This window comes from Cinclus cinclus, chromosome 18 (genome assembly GCF_963662255.1).
Source record: "Cinclus cinclus chromosome 18, bCinCin1.1, whole genome shotgun sequence".
In the NCBI taxonomy this organism is placed as follows: Eukaryota; Metazoa; Chordata; class Aves; order Passeriformes; family Cinclidae; genus Cinclus; species Cinclus cinclus.
This window is the reverse complement of record NC_085063.1, coordinates 7,010,544-7,026,263: the sequence shown is the minus strand read 5'-3', so window position 1 is coordinate 7,026,263 and position 15,720 is coordinate 7,010,544. Positions and strand designations below refer to the sequence as shown.

At 52.4% G+C, this 15,720-nt stretch overlaps 1 protein-coding gene across 1 annotated transcript in view; it reads right to left on the bottom strand.

Moving 5' to 3' along the window:
* Window positions 1-12,998, bottom strand: part of JPH2 (junctophilin 2) — a 28,090-nt gene extending 15,092 nt beyond the window's left edge. The window contains exons 1-2 of the mRNA XM_062505082.1: window positions 12,620-12,998; window positions 4,659-5,442 (exon numbers count right to left, since the gene is read on the bottom strand). Coding sequence (XP_062361066.1) covers window positions 4,659-5,442; window positions 12,620-12,998 — 1,163 coding nt within the window. The remainder of the gene's footprint in view (window positions 1-4,658; window positions 5,443-12,619) is intronic.
* Between the last annotated feature and the right edge of the window lie 2,722 nt (window positions 12,999-15,720).

Below are 15,720 nucleotides of genomic sequence, written 5' to 3'. Positions count from 1 at the left end.
CCCAAGAGCAGCGGGGACAAAGGCAGAGCTGTGCCAAATCAAGCACCTTGCGAGTGGGAGCACGCAGCCGAGCCCCAGCAGCGTGGGCTGCCCCAGCCCAGCTCTCAGCTGTCACACTCAGGCCATGCTGATAAAGCCCTGCTCTGCCTGCCCTTATTTAGTCAGGAGCCTCTGCTGACTCCAGCGATTTTGGGACGTCATTTGCACCACACAGCCGCGTTCCCCAAGGAGATGCTCGCTGCTGCCCGGCCACGCAGCCTGGAAATGCTGAGCACAGGGAGACGGCGGCGACGCTGCTGGGAATGCAGCCAGGCACAAGAGGCTTGGAAAGTGATACTGGAGCTGTCAAGTGCTCTTGTTATTTGAAGGGAGAGCTAAGATGTGCCCCAAAGTCATAGGTATGGATAGAAAATCAACTTAGGCTTCAAAACCAGGCAACAGCTCACACTGTGAGCAATGCCCATGTGTTGGTGGCGGGGAAGCCACATCAATCTAATGCCTGGCACTGGAGCTCTGTTGTGCTTCCACAGAGCCCAGGCTCACCCTAATGAGAAAACCCACAGAACCAGCAATTGATACCCCACGCTTCAGAACACAATCTAGAAATTCCTACGGGTATCTATTGATATTGCATTAAAACAAAAATAAATCCAAAATGCATTCACTTGTAGTTGTACGCTCCAGGCATAAACCACACAGGGGATACAGGGCCAGCACATGAGGACAAACTGGTGAAGCACAGCAGTCATTATAGCCTTGAATATCTTGCTTTCCTATTGATCCCGTGACATCCAGCAGATGTATCTGAGGTGTTCCTGCCAGGACATGCACCATTCAAAGGATCTCAGAGCTCGGCCAGACCCGTGCCTTGCAGAACACATGGCCAAGTGTCTCCATTGATTTTGGTCCAAGTCACTGGGAAGCACAACCATGTGCAGAAGCAGACCATGTCAGATACTGCTGCAATGGGACAGAGGTGGGATTTGCAGTATTTACACTCATTTTGTCCTTAAAAAGCACCAGAGAGAAAGAAAACTGCTGTAAAATCTGCCTAGCTACTGAGCACAGAGGCTTCAAAAAATCAAAGGTTCCCCCTGCAGACAGTCCTGCCCTTCCTCTTACTTTATTTTCATCTGTTCTGAAGAGATGAAGAGCCAACCATTTTCATGCTTCTTCCCCCTATATTCTGTGGGACCGTCCTCCTCATTTCACAGGCAAACACATGCTGCTCCCCAGGCACAAGGAGCATCAAGCACCCAGGGTACAAAGCACCCTATTCTGTACTGGCCCTTGTGCCCAGAAAGCTGCAGGTCAGCTGTTTCACACCTCAGCATGGCTTTGAACCAGCTCACCCATGGCCTGGTGTAGGCAGTCCCCTCCTCACAGTCCTCCAGCCAGTTTGTACACTTCAGCTCCTGGGAGGTGAAGCCCCAGCTGTGATCCGAGGCTCTCCCCACGCTTCCCATCCATCCCAACTGTTTTTCAAAGGAGTCCTGGTCAGGATGGAGAGCAGGAAAGGGGAGGTTGGAGGGACCTTCAGGTGCCTTCACCTGGCACTGCAGAACAGCCATGTCCCAGCTCTGACAGGAGACCCTTGGGATCACAGCAGGACAAGTCCTGGAGCACCGGCAGTACAGGGCAGGGCTAATGAACACCACATGGTGTGTGTTAATTGTGTTAACCCCACACCCATCTGTGGCTACCCCTGGGCAGGAGTGAAGCCATGTCTGCCAGCTGCTACAGAGGCTGCATTCCAAGATGACTTTTCTCCTGAGTGAGAGCAGCTTGGGTGAGGATTCACACTCCAGCTTCCATCAGCTCCATCCCTCTGGCTGATCCCCAGAGCTGCTGAAAGACATGCCCAGGGCTTTTACCCAACATCTGAGCAGCACCAATGGGCTTTGCGTGGGGTGAAGCTGGCTGACCTGGATGGGCTGCATGGCCCCATGCCAAATGATTTCCACTGAAATAATGAAAAACAGAGTTGTTCTCTCAGCTGACAGTGAGATGATGTCTTCATCTTGCACAACTGGGAAAGCAGCTGGATTACCAGCCCAGGAGGATTCAGGAGGGAGCTGAGGAGGCCAGGGCAGCACAGGCAGTAGGACAGGCAGCAACTGGCACTGCCCACAGCCCTGGCTGGAACACCCAAAGTGAAAGCAGGTGGGACAGGAGCTGTGAAGCAGCCTGGTGCCTCGGACACCCTGGAGGCAGAGCATGGGACAGGGGAGGTTTGGCGAGTGCACTGCCCATCGTCCCTGGCTGCTCTCTTCCTGCTCTCCTGTCCAAAGCTCACAGACAGGGCACCCCTCAGGGCTGCTGACAGCCCTGGCCAAGCACCTCAGAGCTCAGCATGTGCCTGGGATTCCTGCAGTGCAGATGGCCCAGGCAGCTTCCAGTGCTTGGGCTTGTTTTCCTCAGAATTTCTATCCCTAAAGAGCCTTTTATGGTGCAAAAGGGAGAAATCTGGCCTTCTTCTGGCATTTCACCCCCAGACAGCAGGAGGCTGGATGGTACAGCAGTTTAGTTCTGCAAGGGGCTCACCCAAGTGCCACAAGCAAATGAAACTCAAACATCCATGTACAACAGCACAGGTGTGTAGAGGTATTTGGGAATTTGCACAGCCCACCTGGTGAGTACTATAATTAGCACCTAGTAATAATCTTACATGCAGAAATGTCATATCTTCCCCCAGGAAAGGATGGGTATAGCCTCAAAGGCATTTTTTTGGGTAAGGGACACACTGCTATCTGAGGAAAAACATAAATGCTGCATGTAGAAAGCTCCACCTCACAGTTATGAGCTCAGGCAATGCTAATGATAGTGCAGCCCTTCTATAAACTGTAGTAATCCATTTTCACAATCTGTCTGCAATTACTGTGCCCTGAGTGTGGAAACTGAGGCAAAGTTCAAGGCCAAAGCAAAAGCTGGTGGCAGAGCTGGGATTTAAACTAAGGACCTTCTCCAGGAAAAATTACGTAGATTTACTCTCTACCCCAAATCTGAAGTGAAAGGAGGAGGAAGGAAAGCACGAGTCAGATTTACAAAAGGCATCAGGTAGAGAGAGTAGCTCTGCCCTGAGCAAGATACACCAGGAATAAATCATGATGGAAATGCTGAGTTACAGTTTACAGGACAGGCAGCCTGAATTCCCCTCTCCCAGCAGGTCCAGCTCAGCTGGAATCTGTGCTGCAGGAACAGGACTGGGGTTCCACACTGCCAGCAAGCATGAAAATCCCTTCCCTGCCCAGCAGCCACACCACTGCAGGGTCTGCTGGCTGAGGGCTCCCTGGAGGAAACCAGCTTCCACATCTTATTTCCTCCAGCTCCAAGGTTTCCTTAATAGGAAATTATTCCCTGGCCACACTGGGGAGGGATGCAGCCCCCGCCAGGGCAGCGGGTGCATTCCAGCCCCTGACTGCAAACATTGCAGAGCCGCTTTTGATCCAAAGTGTAAATAGTGTATAATAAAAAGAGGTTTGTGTAAACCAGCCAAGCTCTCAGGGAGCAGTGTTTGCAGCTCCAGCCTCCTTATTCACGCCATGGCCACACGCTTTTCCAGGGTACAGCAAGGCTGGTGTCAGGCTGAGCTTGCCCTGCCAGAAGGATCCAGGGCCCCACACCACCCCAGCCTGTTATTTTTATCCTAGCTGGCCCTGCATGGAGCTTCACTTGCAATACTGCTGGGTTTTCTCCACCAGTCCCTGAGGCAACTGGGTTTTCATTAAAAAAAAAAAAAATTGATCATGCTCCCCACAAAAGTTTGAAGAAGAAAAGGCCGCCAGGAGAATAAAGTGGGGGTTTCTCCAAGGAGTGGAATGGGGTTTGGGAATAGGTGTCCTCCTTGCTTACTTCCCTCCTCTGGTTGATAATGAAGTAACTGATAATTAAACAGGAATTAAAAGGAGTGAGACAGGACAGCCATGGAGTCACAGCCACTGCCCAGCAGCTGAGGAAAGCCTGTGCAGGGTGAGGTTTTCTTGGTGAGGTCAGGTGAAGCCTCAAGGACTGTAATGACCACATTTCCCCAAGGAAGAGGAGAGGAGCAAAGGCTCCCTGATCTCTGTTCTCTGTCAGGTCAGCTCTGAGACTGGCAGGAATGCTGCAGGAGGAGCATGCTGCCAACACAGCTCGGACACGGGCAGGGATGTGAGTTGGAGGAGGAGAATTTCCCCTGCCCTTTCCAGGCAGACGTATTTCTGAAGCCATTCTTATTTCCTCTCTCCTCCATTCCAGGAGGGACAGTGGAGCAATTACACTCAGCTGCTAAAACTGACAACCCTAATGCATCCCACAAACTTCCCCCAGAGCCACACTGGGGGCTCCAGGGCCAAACTGTGTTCTGGTCAGCCCCAGTTTGTCTGGGACACATCTGGCTGCTCACAAGCCTGTTGCATTTATCAGGATCAAACCCTCTGTTTCTCATGCTGCCCCACATCAATGCCCAGAGGCTCTGACAGCCGGACACAGCATCAGGACGCTCCCATCCCACTGAGTGCCAGGGCTGGTAACAATCCCTGGTGGCCAGCACCTCCCCTCTGGACCAGGGCCGCAGGGGGACAGGAAAGGGGATGAGCAAAAGGACAGCTCCCGAACGCATGGGATGAGGACGGGACCGTCACCACGGGAACCTGCGCGCTGGAGCTCCAAGCACCCACCTGGATGCCGCAATCTCTGACTTCTGCCGGGCGATGGCCGCGGCCCTCTGAGCCCCCTCCACGCTCCTGTCCACCTTCTGCCGGATCTTGGCGCTCTTGAGGGGTAACACACGCTTCTTCATGCCCTTGACCAGGACATTGTGGCGGTACTTGCCCTCCTCCTTCTTGCCGTCGGGCAGCGTGGTGCAGCCGTAGCCGTGCCGCAGGTTGTCCAGCCATTCCCCCTCGTACTTGAGCCCGCTGGAGCGCTCGCTGACGCCGAAGCCGGCGCGTTTGTCGTTCTTCCACTCGCCCATGTAGGTCTCCGTGGTGGTGGCGTCGATGTCGGACTCGAACGGGGTGTACTCCTCGCCCTCGGCGCCCTCGCCCAGGCTGACGGTGGAGGTGGCATCGCTGGCAGCCGAGCTGATCCCACTCTCGCTCTTGAGGAAGCTGACGCGGCTCTTCTGGCTGGCCAGGGATGACTTCGACTCGGACTTCTTCAGCTTGCCCAGCAAGGACCCCCTGCGGAAGAGCCCCCCTTTCTTGGGCTTGCCGGCCTCCGCGTCCGCGTAGAGGCTGAGGGCGAAGCCGCCGCGGGTGATGGTGGGCGAGAGCGGCAGGCTGTCGGGGTTGGCGGCGGGCGAGTCCTGCTGGGGCAGGGTGCCATTGCTGTGCTCGCTGCGCAGGGAGGACAGCGATGTGCGCAGCGGGGAGCGCACCACCGAGGCCATGCCGTAGGGCACGCTCTGCCGCACGCCGTAGCCGTGCCGCATGCCGCTGGTGAACTGGCCCTGGTACGTGCCTGCGGAGACAAGACGGGCAGCGTGAACGAGCGGCTCGGTCCGGCAGAGCGAAGGGAGCTGAGCTGCGGGGTCGCGCTGACCCCAGCTCCGCTGGCGCTCGCCCGCGTTCGAAAGCGTCGGTGCCGAGAGAGCGGAGGACGCCAGCCCGAGAGCCTGACAGCCCTTTGCAAAGGGACCGAGGCACCAGGGGGACGCTTTGCAAACCCGAAGCCGCTTACTGTGCGGGATCTGGATGTTCATCCCGGGAAGGGAGCGGCAGGCAGCCCCCCGTGTGGAGTTTGGGCTGTGCGGAGTGTGGCAGCAGCCCCAGCGGGCCTGTGAGCTGGGCGCATCTCTCCTCGGCTTGGTGACAGCCCCTTTGAGCCTGTTCTGCAGTCTGTCCCTTGCAGGCTGCCAGGACCCGCTCCAGACCCCTGAGTCAGGATCCTGCATGTCCATTGACAGCCCTGGTACCTGAAGCCACATCACCCTGGTGCTGACACGTGGCTTCTCTGAGTTCCCAAGATCAAGGCTTGTGCCACACTGCACAAAGCAAGAGATGGGCAAAAAAGGGAGGATAGAAGCAGCTCTGTGTGGGGTTCCTTCAGCTCTGCCCCAGAAAGCAGCACCACCCCACTCCTCCAGACCCAGCTCAAGAAGGCAGATGGTGTCATATGATGGGAGACACAGAAAGGACCGTGTTCACCATGGCCAGGGCTGCACCTTGGCTACAGGACCCTGATGAGAACCAGCAGGACTTTGGCAGTGACACCTTGAAGGACTGGGACACTGCTCCTCTCCAGACCCTGTGATTCCAAAGGTGAGCATATTTGCAGGCTCCAGCACAGTGGAGATCCCCACTCTGACTTTTCTCACCAGGATGCTAAGAGACTTAAATTAGCTGTATCAGAGGCTCCACGAGAAGGGCTCCTGGGAAGGGCAGGCAGCTGGTGGGGCAGCAGGCAGCCGTCACCCACAGCACCCACCAGGCCAGCACAGGAAAGGTCAGAAAATGCCTGAGCCCTGTGGATTTGGGATGAGCCTGGGATGAGCCATCTTCTCAGCCTGGCTGTCATTAGTCTATAGATGCAGTTGCCTCGGAAACCAGGAAACCACCCAAAACAAAGGCAGCATTCCTCTCTGCTCCTGCCATTACAGGGCCTGGAATAGGCCACCCCAGACCAGCAGCCTGTGGAACAGAGACTGCCAGCAGCTCCCTCATCCTGGGGCACAGGCAGAGGGTGATGGGGAAGCACAAACACCTTTGGAAAGGCCACTCTATTCCTTTACTCTCCCAGCTGCTGTTTCATGTAAATGAAGGGTCTGCCATACTGGGGGTATTTTCACAGACAGATGTCGTAAACCTGGCTTGCAAAAAGCAGTGACCTACAAGAAGACACATGATTTTGGGAGAGCAGACACTCCTACAGTCCTGGGGAGGCTCAGCCAGGGCTGGGCTAAGATGGAAGGGGGTGAGCCTTCTTCAAGGCATTCATCTCCCCCCTCAGACACTATTACTGAGCCCAGAGATGACCCTGCTCCCCAAGGAGCAAATCCAGTTCCTTCTTTGGTGATCGTGGGAGTGCATATTTTACAGTCTCCCAGGCCACTTCTGCAGCATAATCTCTCCTCCCAAGCTTCAGGTTTCGTTGAAATCCTCTTTGGACCTGCCTGTGGAGTGTTAACTTACAGTGCTGAGGGCCAGGAAAGACAAGAAGTGCCCGAGTGAGCAGCAGCTGCTGCCCTGGGTGAGCTGCCCCCAGCCAGCCCCTGCCCACCCTGTGACACAGGGGATTATGGGGTCCCTGTAAACAGTTGGTCTCCCCTACAAAAACGTAGGGGTTCAGGTAGTACATGGTATCTGCAGACTGCAGCCAGACATGGGGAGCCACTTGCCAGAGCAACTGGCCATTTTCCATTTTCTTGAATGAGTTTGAAGCTCTTCTAGGGAAAAATAAGGAAAAATAAGCATGGGTTTGGACACGAGTGAGGAGTCAAGGACCATCACTGGAGATCCCAGGCATCTGGGCATGTTCCTCACCGTGCTTCCAAATCCCTCTCCATAAAATGGTGATGAATCTTCCTAGTGGAAACTGAAATTATAGAGACCCCCAGAGTGCCCCCATGTCCCTCCCTGGTGAGGTCAGTGCTCCATCCCACCTGCCTGCCAGCAAGCAGGGCTGACACATGATCAGGGTGACATTGGAGACCTTCTCCTAGGATGGGAACAACTTCACACGTATCAGGCTGCAGCTGGTAATGCCGCCATGTTAATTCCCTGGAAAAGGAACTCTGGAAAAGCCTCGCAGGTTAAGGGGGTTCAGCCACTCCTCAGGGGTCAGGTCAGAGCAGCTGCTGCACTCCAGCAAACCCCAGCCCACTCTGCCCCCCTCAACAGCACCAGAGCCAACTGGGTGGGAAAAGCCACATGGCACAACGGGTCTCCAGGGAGCAGGCACGGAGTGCCACCCTCAACACGGGGTTCAACACCAGCTCTGCAGGCTGCTCTCTGCTCCCTGATTTCAGCCCCTACAGCACAAGCAACATCATCCCTGTGACCAGAGCTGCCAACCCTGCCTGGATGAACGGAGGACACCGACGGTGCGCCCACGGCTGCCCAGCCAAGGCGGGCTGAGCAGGCACTGCCATGTCCCTGTCATGCTGCCATTCCCTACCTGGCTGAGGCTCCGTGCCAGGGCAGGACCATAAAGCAGCCCTGGAGTGGAGCCAAAGGCTGTAGGGAGCAGTGACTGTGAGTCAGGGCACGCAGGGCTTGAGCAGAGCCAAGCCCTGCCTCACCAACATGGCCCAGTGCAGCCAGTTCAGCAAAAAATGGGGCTGTGCAAGATCTCTCTGCAGCAGAGCTGCACATCTCCAAGCCACCAGCACAGCCCAGAACCCACACAGCCTGGGCAAGGGGGCACGGGCAGCACACAGCTGCCACAAGCTCACACCCATCTGAGGTTCTGTAAAAAATAATTAAACAGCAATGGATGTGGAACAAGTCAATCTCTATTTAGGATAGGGAGCCCACTTCCCTGCCTTCTCAGCCCTGGTGATTCATCAGGGCAATGGGACAGAGACACCTCATCTCATCAGGGTGTGATTAGTGGGGGACAGGGCCCCAATAATCCTTTATTGGCTACATTTTACTTCTCCTAATGACAAAAACCACTGGCTTCTCTGCAACCCCCAGGAATACGATTCATCACCTGTGCAGAGCCCCAACCAAAAGCAGGTGATGCTGCCTTGGTAACTTCATAGGATGGGAAGGATTAAATAGTGGGATCAATGGAAATGACATCCCTGCAGCCTTCACCTCCAAACACTCCAAAGGGGTGAGAGCAGCAGGATGGGATGGTGCACAGCTGCATCCAATGCAAAAGCTTCAGCTCCCAGTGCCCTCCAGCCCAGCAGCAAGATCCCATCACCAGCAGGGACACACTTCCCAGCCTGTCTCAAGGCTTCCATATAATTAGTGATGAATGTAAATAATACAAACAGCCATGTAAATAATGCAAACAGCTCAAATCACATCCCTGCCCTACAGTTCCTGCTGTCACCCAGATACTGCACTGACAGGCAGGTTAGAACTTGGTGTAAGTGGTCTGGGAATTTAAATGATGCACAGCTCCCTGAGCAGGACAGGTCACCAAAAACGGTGTGCTGCTTTTTTGGTGCCAGTAGTACTGTCTGATGGGTTCTGCTGGAAAAGAAAGACAAATTAAACCACATAGAGGGGTAAAAAAATTTACTGTATTAATTCATGGGTCACACTCAACCAGGCAGGAGCTTTGCTACAGAGGCAGCAGATAAAAGCCAGCACCATCGTGGCTCTCCCAGGCCCCTTTTCTCCTTTCCTAGCTCAATCCCATGGATGCTATTCCTTCTGTCCCAGTCCAGGCCCCTTTCCACTGCACTTGTCCTGCCACCTGGAGGAGTTGTCCTGCTCCAAATCACCCATTTCATCTCCCCAGTAAATCACTTCTGCATTTCTTTTCCCTTCTTCTGCGGCCTTGTGATCACTGACTGGTCTAATTGTTTCCCTAAGCTTAATTGACACTACTGTTTTCCTTACTACCCTAGAGAACAAATTGCAGTATCAAAAATAAGTTGGTTTTTGTGGCTGCATTGATTTCAAGTGATGTTTGTCTCCCCTGTACAGATACATACAAACAGTTATCTGTACAGCAAAGACAGGCTTTGGGCTGGATCATGGGTATGCAGCATGATTCAGTGAGGTCTTTCTCTACAGTAAGACTTGACTCAGGGTTTTGACTCACAGTCAAATGCATAAAAGTATCCAAAAAATGAGGCTTTCCTTACAGCGTGGACAAAACTCACTGGGCAAAGCCAAATACCTACATGTTTACTCATAGCTTACGTTGCAGAACAATGAGTTCCTTCACACTATGCCTTTCACAACCTCACTCACTCTCTGCTTCAGCCAGAGCATTCTGCCCCTCTTCAGGGCTCTGAGCTCTTTCCTGGTGACAGAGCACACACACAGGTTATATCCAGCTTGGATACACAAATCAGAATGTCATTGTATCGGCCCAGCCACACAAAGATCTCTGAACCCCTTGTCTGACTTCAATCCATGTTACAGAAGGCTTCTTAAAGCCATCAGTCTCCCATAGCTTTCACAAAAATAGGCTTTTGGTAGTGGGGAGAAGAGCAAATAACCCACACAATGCCTAGGCTAAATTTTACCATGACCCTTGTTCTTATTAGACATGAAAAATCTATATGTGATTTCAAAAAGCTTCACTCCAGATTTGGGCTTTTTTAAAAAAATCTTGGCCAGACACAAGATTCAAACACACACAACCCTATAAGTATATTTTAATTGTATTTTGAAGTGTAAATTTTATGTGTATATATATATATATATATATATATAAAGTTAAAGTCTATTTTATAACATCAGAATCAGCTACATTTCCCTGAAATCTGCAAGCAGTCCAACCGTGACCTAAAGTTTCTGATGACCTGGCAAGGGCTGCACATTCCCAGAGCCCTTTTCCTTGTGTGGCTGGCTTCCAAGGGGCTTGGGAATCATGTCCCCTACTCAAGGGACGGCAGATATCCAAAGCCTTTCCAGATGTTTGTCTTGGCAACCTTAAATTCAAACATTAACAGGTCCCATTAGCAGTCTGACCACATCTGGATCTTGCAGGTAGTTGCTGTGTGCAGGTGAGGAGACAAAAGAGGAAAAGGTCCTGCAGGTCAGTGAGACCATTCCACCCCTGTCCTTCAGATGTGATGCTGGATGGTGATCCTTGGCTTTTGCTGCAGTTTTATCCATGTTTCTGTGCCATCAGAGAAGCTCAAGCATTGAATGAACAGCTCAGATCAGCCAGGGTGTGATGACCCAGCCCATGGAGCAGCCACTGGGCACCCCAGCACAACCCTTGTGAGCCTCGTGGGGCTGAGCTCAGTGTTTTGGCAGGGCACAACTTCATGGATCAGGGCTAAACTGCCAGCCTCGAGTGGCACCAGGAATCATGCAGCTGGCACGTTCCTGGATGTGGGACAACACCCCAGGGAGTGTTGTGCTGAAAGAAGCAGGATATTCTATATCCTTACAGGAGAAAGCATTGGCTCCTCTTTCCACTCTTCTGTCCCAAGCTTTCAGTCTCATATTTAAAAAAACCCTATTTCAAGTCTTACCACTCAAAATCCTCCCCTAGAACATTAACTGGAATTCCAGTAGCCCTTCTCCCTTAGAAGGATTTTAGGATTTTAGGAAGCAGCTGTGCAAATTCAAAGGAGACCTTGACGTCTCCAGAATGAAATTCCCAATGTCAGCCATTGCTGAGTTTCCTGATTGCTGCTCTTTACTCATCGGAGCACTCCTTCCATGTCACCTGCTCATCTTATGGCCTCACGTGCAGGTTCTGTGCATGCAACCTACACCCATTAAACCATTCCATGGCCACAGGACAGAAGGGGGAAAATTTAAGGAGCTGGAGAGATGTGTCAGTTTGTGTCTGTACCTACAACATCCAAGGGCACAAGGAAAGTGGGTACACTTCAAGACTGTATTCCCAATCTTAAAGTTAACCACAAACCCACACAAGTCATTGAGTAATATTTATGAAAACAGCCCTGAAAGCCAGTCTTGACTTAGTCCATTATTCTAATGCTTATAAATATGATTCTTTTCATTCTGAAGATTTATATTGTAGTTATTTTGCTTTATAAACTAACTCCTATATTATAGTCATTTTACTTTATAAACTACTCTAATGCCAGTCCTAGATAAATATAGATGCAATTTTGATCCATATTTTGAAGTGTATTTCTTTCAAATCACCCTCTCTATTTAGCTATCCTAAATGTGGCAGCCCAGAACATTACAACGCTGAAAAGCTACAAAAATACTTGCACAGAAATTCTCGCAATGTTTCTAATCCTAGAATTGCCACTAATGCAAGAACACAATTAGACCAAATGTTTACAGAGCAACAAATATCTGACTACGAGGTGCAGTTGTATAATAGTGGAGGTTGAAACCTTCCAAATAACCAAATGGATTTATTTTGGGGAAAGGTGTGTGGCTACATATTCTAAATAGCTTAGATGGACTCAATCAAAACTCTGGCAAAACAGATGTGCAGGCAGCCCGTCAGAGGCGTGCAGGCAGTGTTTGATGCATAGGAAAAGCGTGCTGGGATGCTGTGGCTGGCTTATATCCCACACGAGAACATTCACAACTGGCTGCCTGGTGAGCGAGCGCACGGCTCGCTGTGGTTGTGCGCCGGCTGGGAATTTCTGGGTTGGTTCAGCCAGAAGGTGCAATAACCAGTCCCTGTGGAGCCAGGAGTCAAAGACTACACATAGTCTAGTTGGTTGGTGTTAACTGCCAAAACAGACGCTTCAAGGCAGCTTGGGGCAATGCTCTGCTGCTCCTCCCTCGTGTCCGCAGACAGTGAGCCGTGTGCTGTGCCCAGCTGGGAAAATCGGGGCACGCACACATTGATGAGATGGAGCACCCCAAGCTCTCTTTCTTGACTGAAGCACCCCAATGGCTCGCTGTAGAACCATTGTAGAACACTATGCCTGTCTAGATCTCACTAGGGGGAACAGGACCAGGTCAGCCCTTCAGCAGAGACAACATGCAACCTGCGTTGTCACAGGCTGGGTGTGACGCTGTTCGTCCCCCTCCCACTCCCTCTGGAGCCACCCTTTTACCTCCATCAGCGTAGGTCTCGGTGCCGTAGCCATCCTGCAGGCCATTGTTCCACGTACCCTCGTACTTGGCTCCGCTGCTCATGCTCTGCCTCGCTCCGTACCGTCCCTTAAAGCCATGGGTCCACTCGCCTCTGTAAACCCACCGTCCTTTGGTCTCGATTCCCAGGCCGTGCCTCTTGCCTTGGGACCAGTAGCCTTCGTAGGTGTTGCCGCTGGGCCACGTGTATATGCCCACCACCTCGAAGCCGTAGTTCCAGGAGCCCGAGTACTCGCCCTGGCCCTTGGGGCCGGTGCAGATGCCGTGCCCGTGGGCTTTGCCCCCCTCCCAGCCCCCGCAATAGGCGCCTCCATCATCGAAATCAAACCTGCCGCCGCTCATGGTGCCCTCCGGTGCCCCTCAGCCGGGCAGCGCTCCCAGGGGCAGCGCTCCGGGGCTCCCGCATCCCCGGAGGGACCGGGCTGGGCGCCGAGAGCGGCCGCTCCTGCCTCGACTGGCCCGGCCGAGGGGCTGGGGCACGGGAGGAGAGAGAAATTGGACGAGAGGGAGGGGAGAAGGGCGGGCCGAGCTCCAGCCCCCCCGTAGGGACAGCCGCCGGTACCTGCCCCGCGGGCACGGGCATGGGCCGCCCTCCCGGAGGGACGGATGGGGGTCCCGCTCCCCGCGGCGGCCAAGGGCTGGCAGTCCTGATCCCCGCAGTGGAGGAAGGGATGGGGGTCCCGTCCCGTCCCGTCCCGTCCCGCTCTCCTCCCCCGCCGGGAGAAAGGTCAGCGCTGCCCTAACAAGGCCATCGGATCCCAGGAGCTGCTCCCAAAAATAACCCCCCGGAGCCCGGCCCCCGCCTCGGGGCCCTTTTATGAAGAGGGGAGAGACACAACCCGCCGTTCCCCGCCCCGGGCAGGGATCCAGGCGGAGAAGAGGCTGGGAAAGTAAATGTCTGCTTAAAATAGAGCCTGGGAAGGGGCCGCCGCGCTCCCCCGGGCCGGCAGCCGCTGTCCCGCTCCGCCGGAGCCCCGCGGGATGCGAGGACGGAGCGCCCGGGGCCAGGTCACTCACACCGTGTGTAGCTGGGCGGAGGCAGAACACGGAGTAAGAGCACAGCCGTCACCCGAGTGCAGCTCACTCAGCCCCTCTGCTGCTCCCCAAGCGACTTCAGAGCTGCTTTACGGTAATGAAAGAAGTTCAGTCATTTACCCCTCTCTCCCAGACAACAAACTTCCCAAATTTCCTTCTGTTTAACATCCAGCAGCGTAATTCATTCTGTGTGGAAAAGATCATAGACACATGGAGTAGTGACAGGACACCCTGCGTGCAATAATGTCATCAAATACAGATGGCAGAGGACAAGGACTAAAAGACCAGGCAACAGGCTAATCCAAGCCCTCTCTTCTTCCAGCACACCCGTCCCATTCCTAAAGATACCGCCCGTCCCAGCAAGACCACGGAGAAATGACCCTCTGTGACTGACCACCACGCTGAGAAGCTGCAGGAGCTGTGGGGTGTTATCAGCCCTGCCACGGGAGATCCCAAAACCCCATGGGACTCTGGGGCAAAGCTGCCACAGACAGTGGTGGGTTTGGACTCAGTTTTTCAACTTTCAACTTCCTCATTGGCATTTCCAGGAAGAAAAGGAATAGAGGAACCACACAATATATGACTGCAAGAGAAGCTCTGTGTATGGACAGCACATAAACACAGAACACCTGCAGGCACAGGTGAGAAGGATCAAGTCAGAAAATTAATTACAAAGAGCTTGACTTTTATTCAGCCACAGGAAGCAATGAGTTCTTTGGTAATGGACCCCAACATGACTCAGAAGTGCCATTTGGCAGAACTAGCCTGCTAAAGCCTTCTTTTAAAAAAGTCAGATTTTGAAATTGGCTCAAGTTGAATTTTTGAGTAGTTTTTAGACTGCTTAGGCAAGTTTTCAAGGTTCCTGCTGCATGACTAAGGGCCATAAATTCATTTTCTCAAAGCAAAACCAGAAGGTTTTACTCTATGGTTTCTGGGAAGACCAAAACATCTGAAAACACCTTGTGGTAACAGAAGAGAAAGCGTTAAGGCAGCGGTTGCAGCAACTCATGGTCTTCTATTGCACTGTGTTCCAGCACTTATAAGCCCAAAGATGTTGTAACTGTCCCAAGAGGATGCCAAGTTCAGCACTGTGTAATTATTTACTTAGCAACTCTTCCTAATTACACAGCACAGTTGTGAACTGATTGCACACTTTGTTTAAACATTAATAACTTATGCAGATTTTGGCATTTAAAGAGCTTTTGTTGACCACCAACAAACCCACACACACTTCAGAAAGCACTGACAGTCTGCGTGCACAAAGGCACCACACAGAGCTGCACTCAGAAAAATTCCCTTTCTCCCCAAAGACTGAGCCTGCTGCAGCAGCCAGCCCCAGCCTCGGGCTGACCTCTAGTGGTACTGCTCGTGTCCCTTCACAGTCAGCACCAGCTCACATTTTTCTACTATTTTTACATCTCCTGGATTTCAATCCACTTGAACACAGTACTGAACAGTGGACAGAGCAATCCTAAACCCTGCAGTACAGGTCTGTGGTCACCAATTAATGAAATTATAAAAAGCAGTGCAGTCTTTAAAGGCACTTTCAGCTCCACGACGGTGCTGTGGTTGGAATTTGCATTTGAGAACAAGTAAGAATAATTATTTGAGAAATAAAGTCATTCTGCATTTTGTAGCCCAGTTTTGTAGACAACAGTCACAATGAAATTTTCTAGAACTCAGAACACAGGTGTCAGAAATGCAGCTATTGCAGAGCATGGAAAGAGATGTGGGACCCAGGTACACTGTACATGGTGCAGGTGACACTTCAGAACTGGCAAAACAGGTAAACTCACATGGCCATTTGGAGTAACACCCAATGATTTTGCAGGAAAATGTTTGTCTCCATTTCTTCTCCACATCTTACACATCAGAAAGTTGAGGTACTGCATACAGTAAAGACAAACCAAACACAGCTTTTCTCACCCTCAACAAATTACATTATTGGATGGGATGCTCCTTTGCCAGACACTCAGAAAAGACACTGTGCTGATGCACACTATGTTTGCTTCTGAAGCAATTCCAGGAG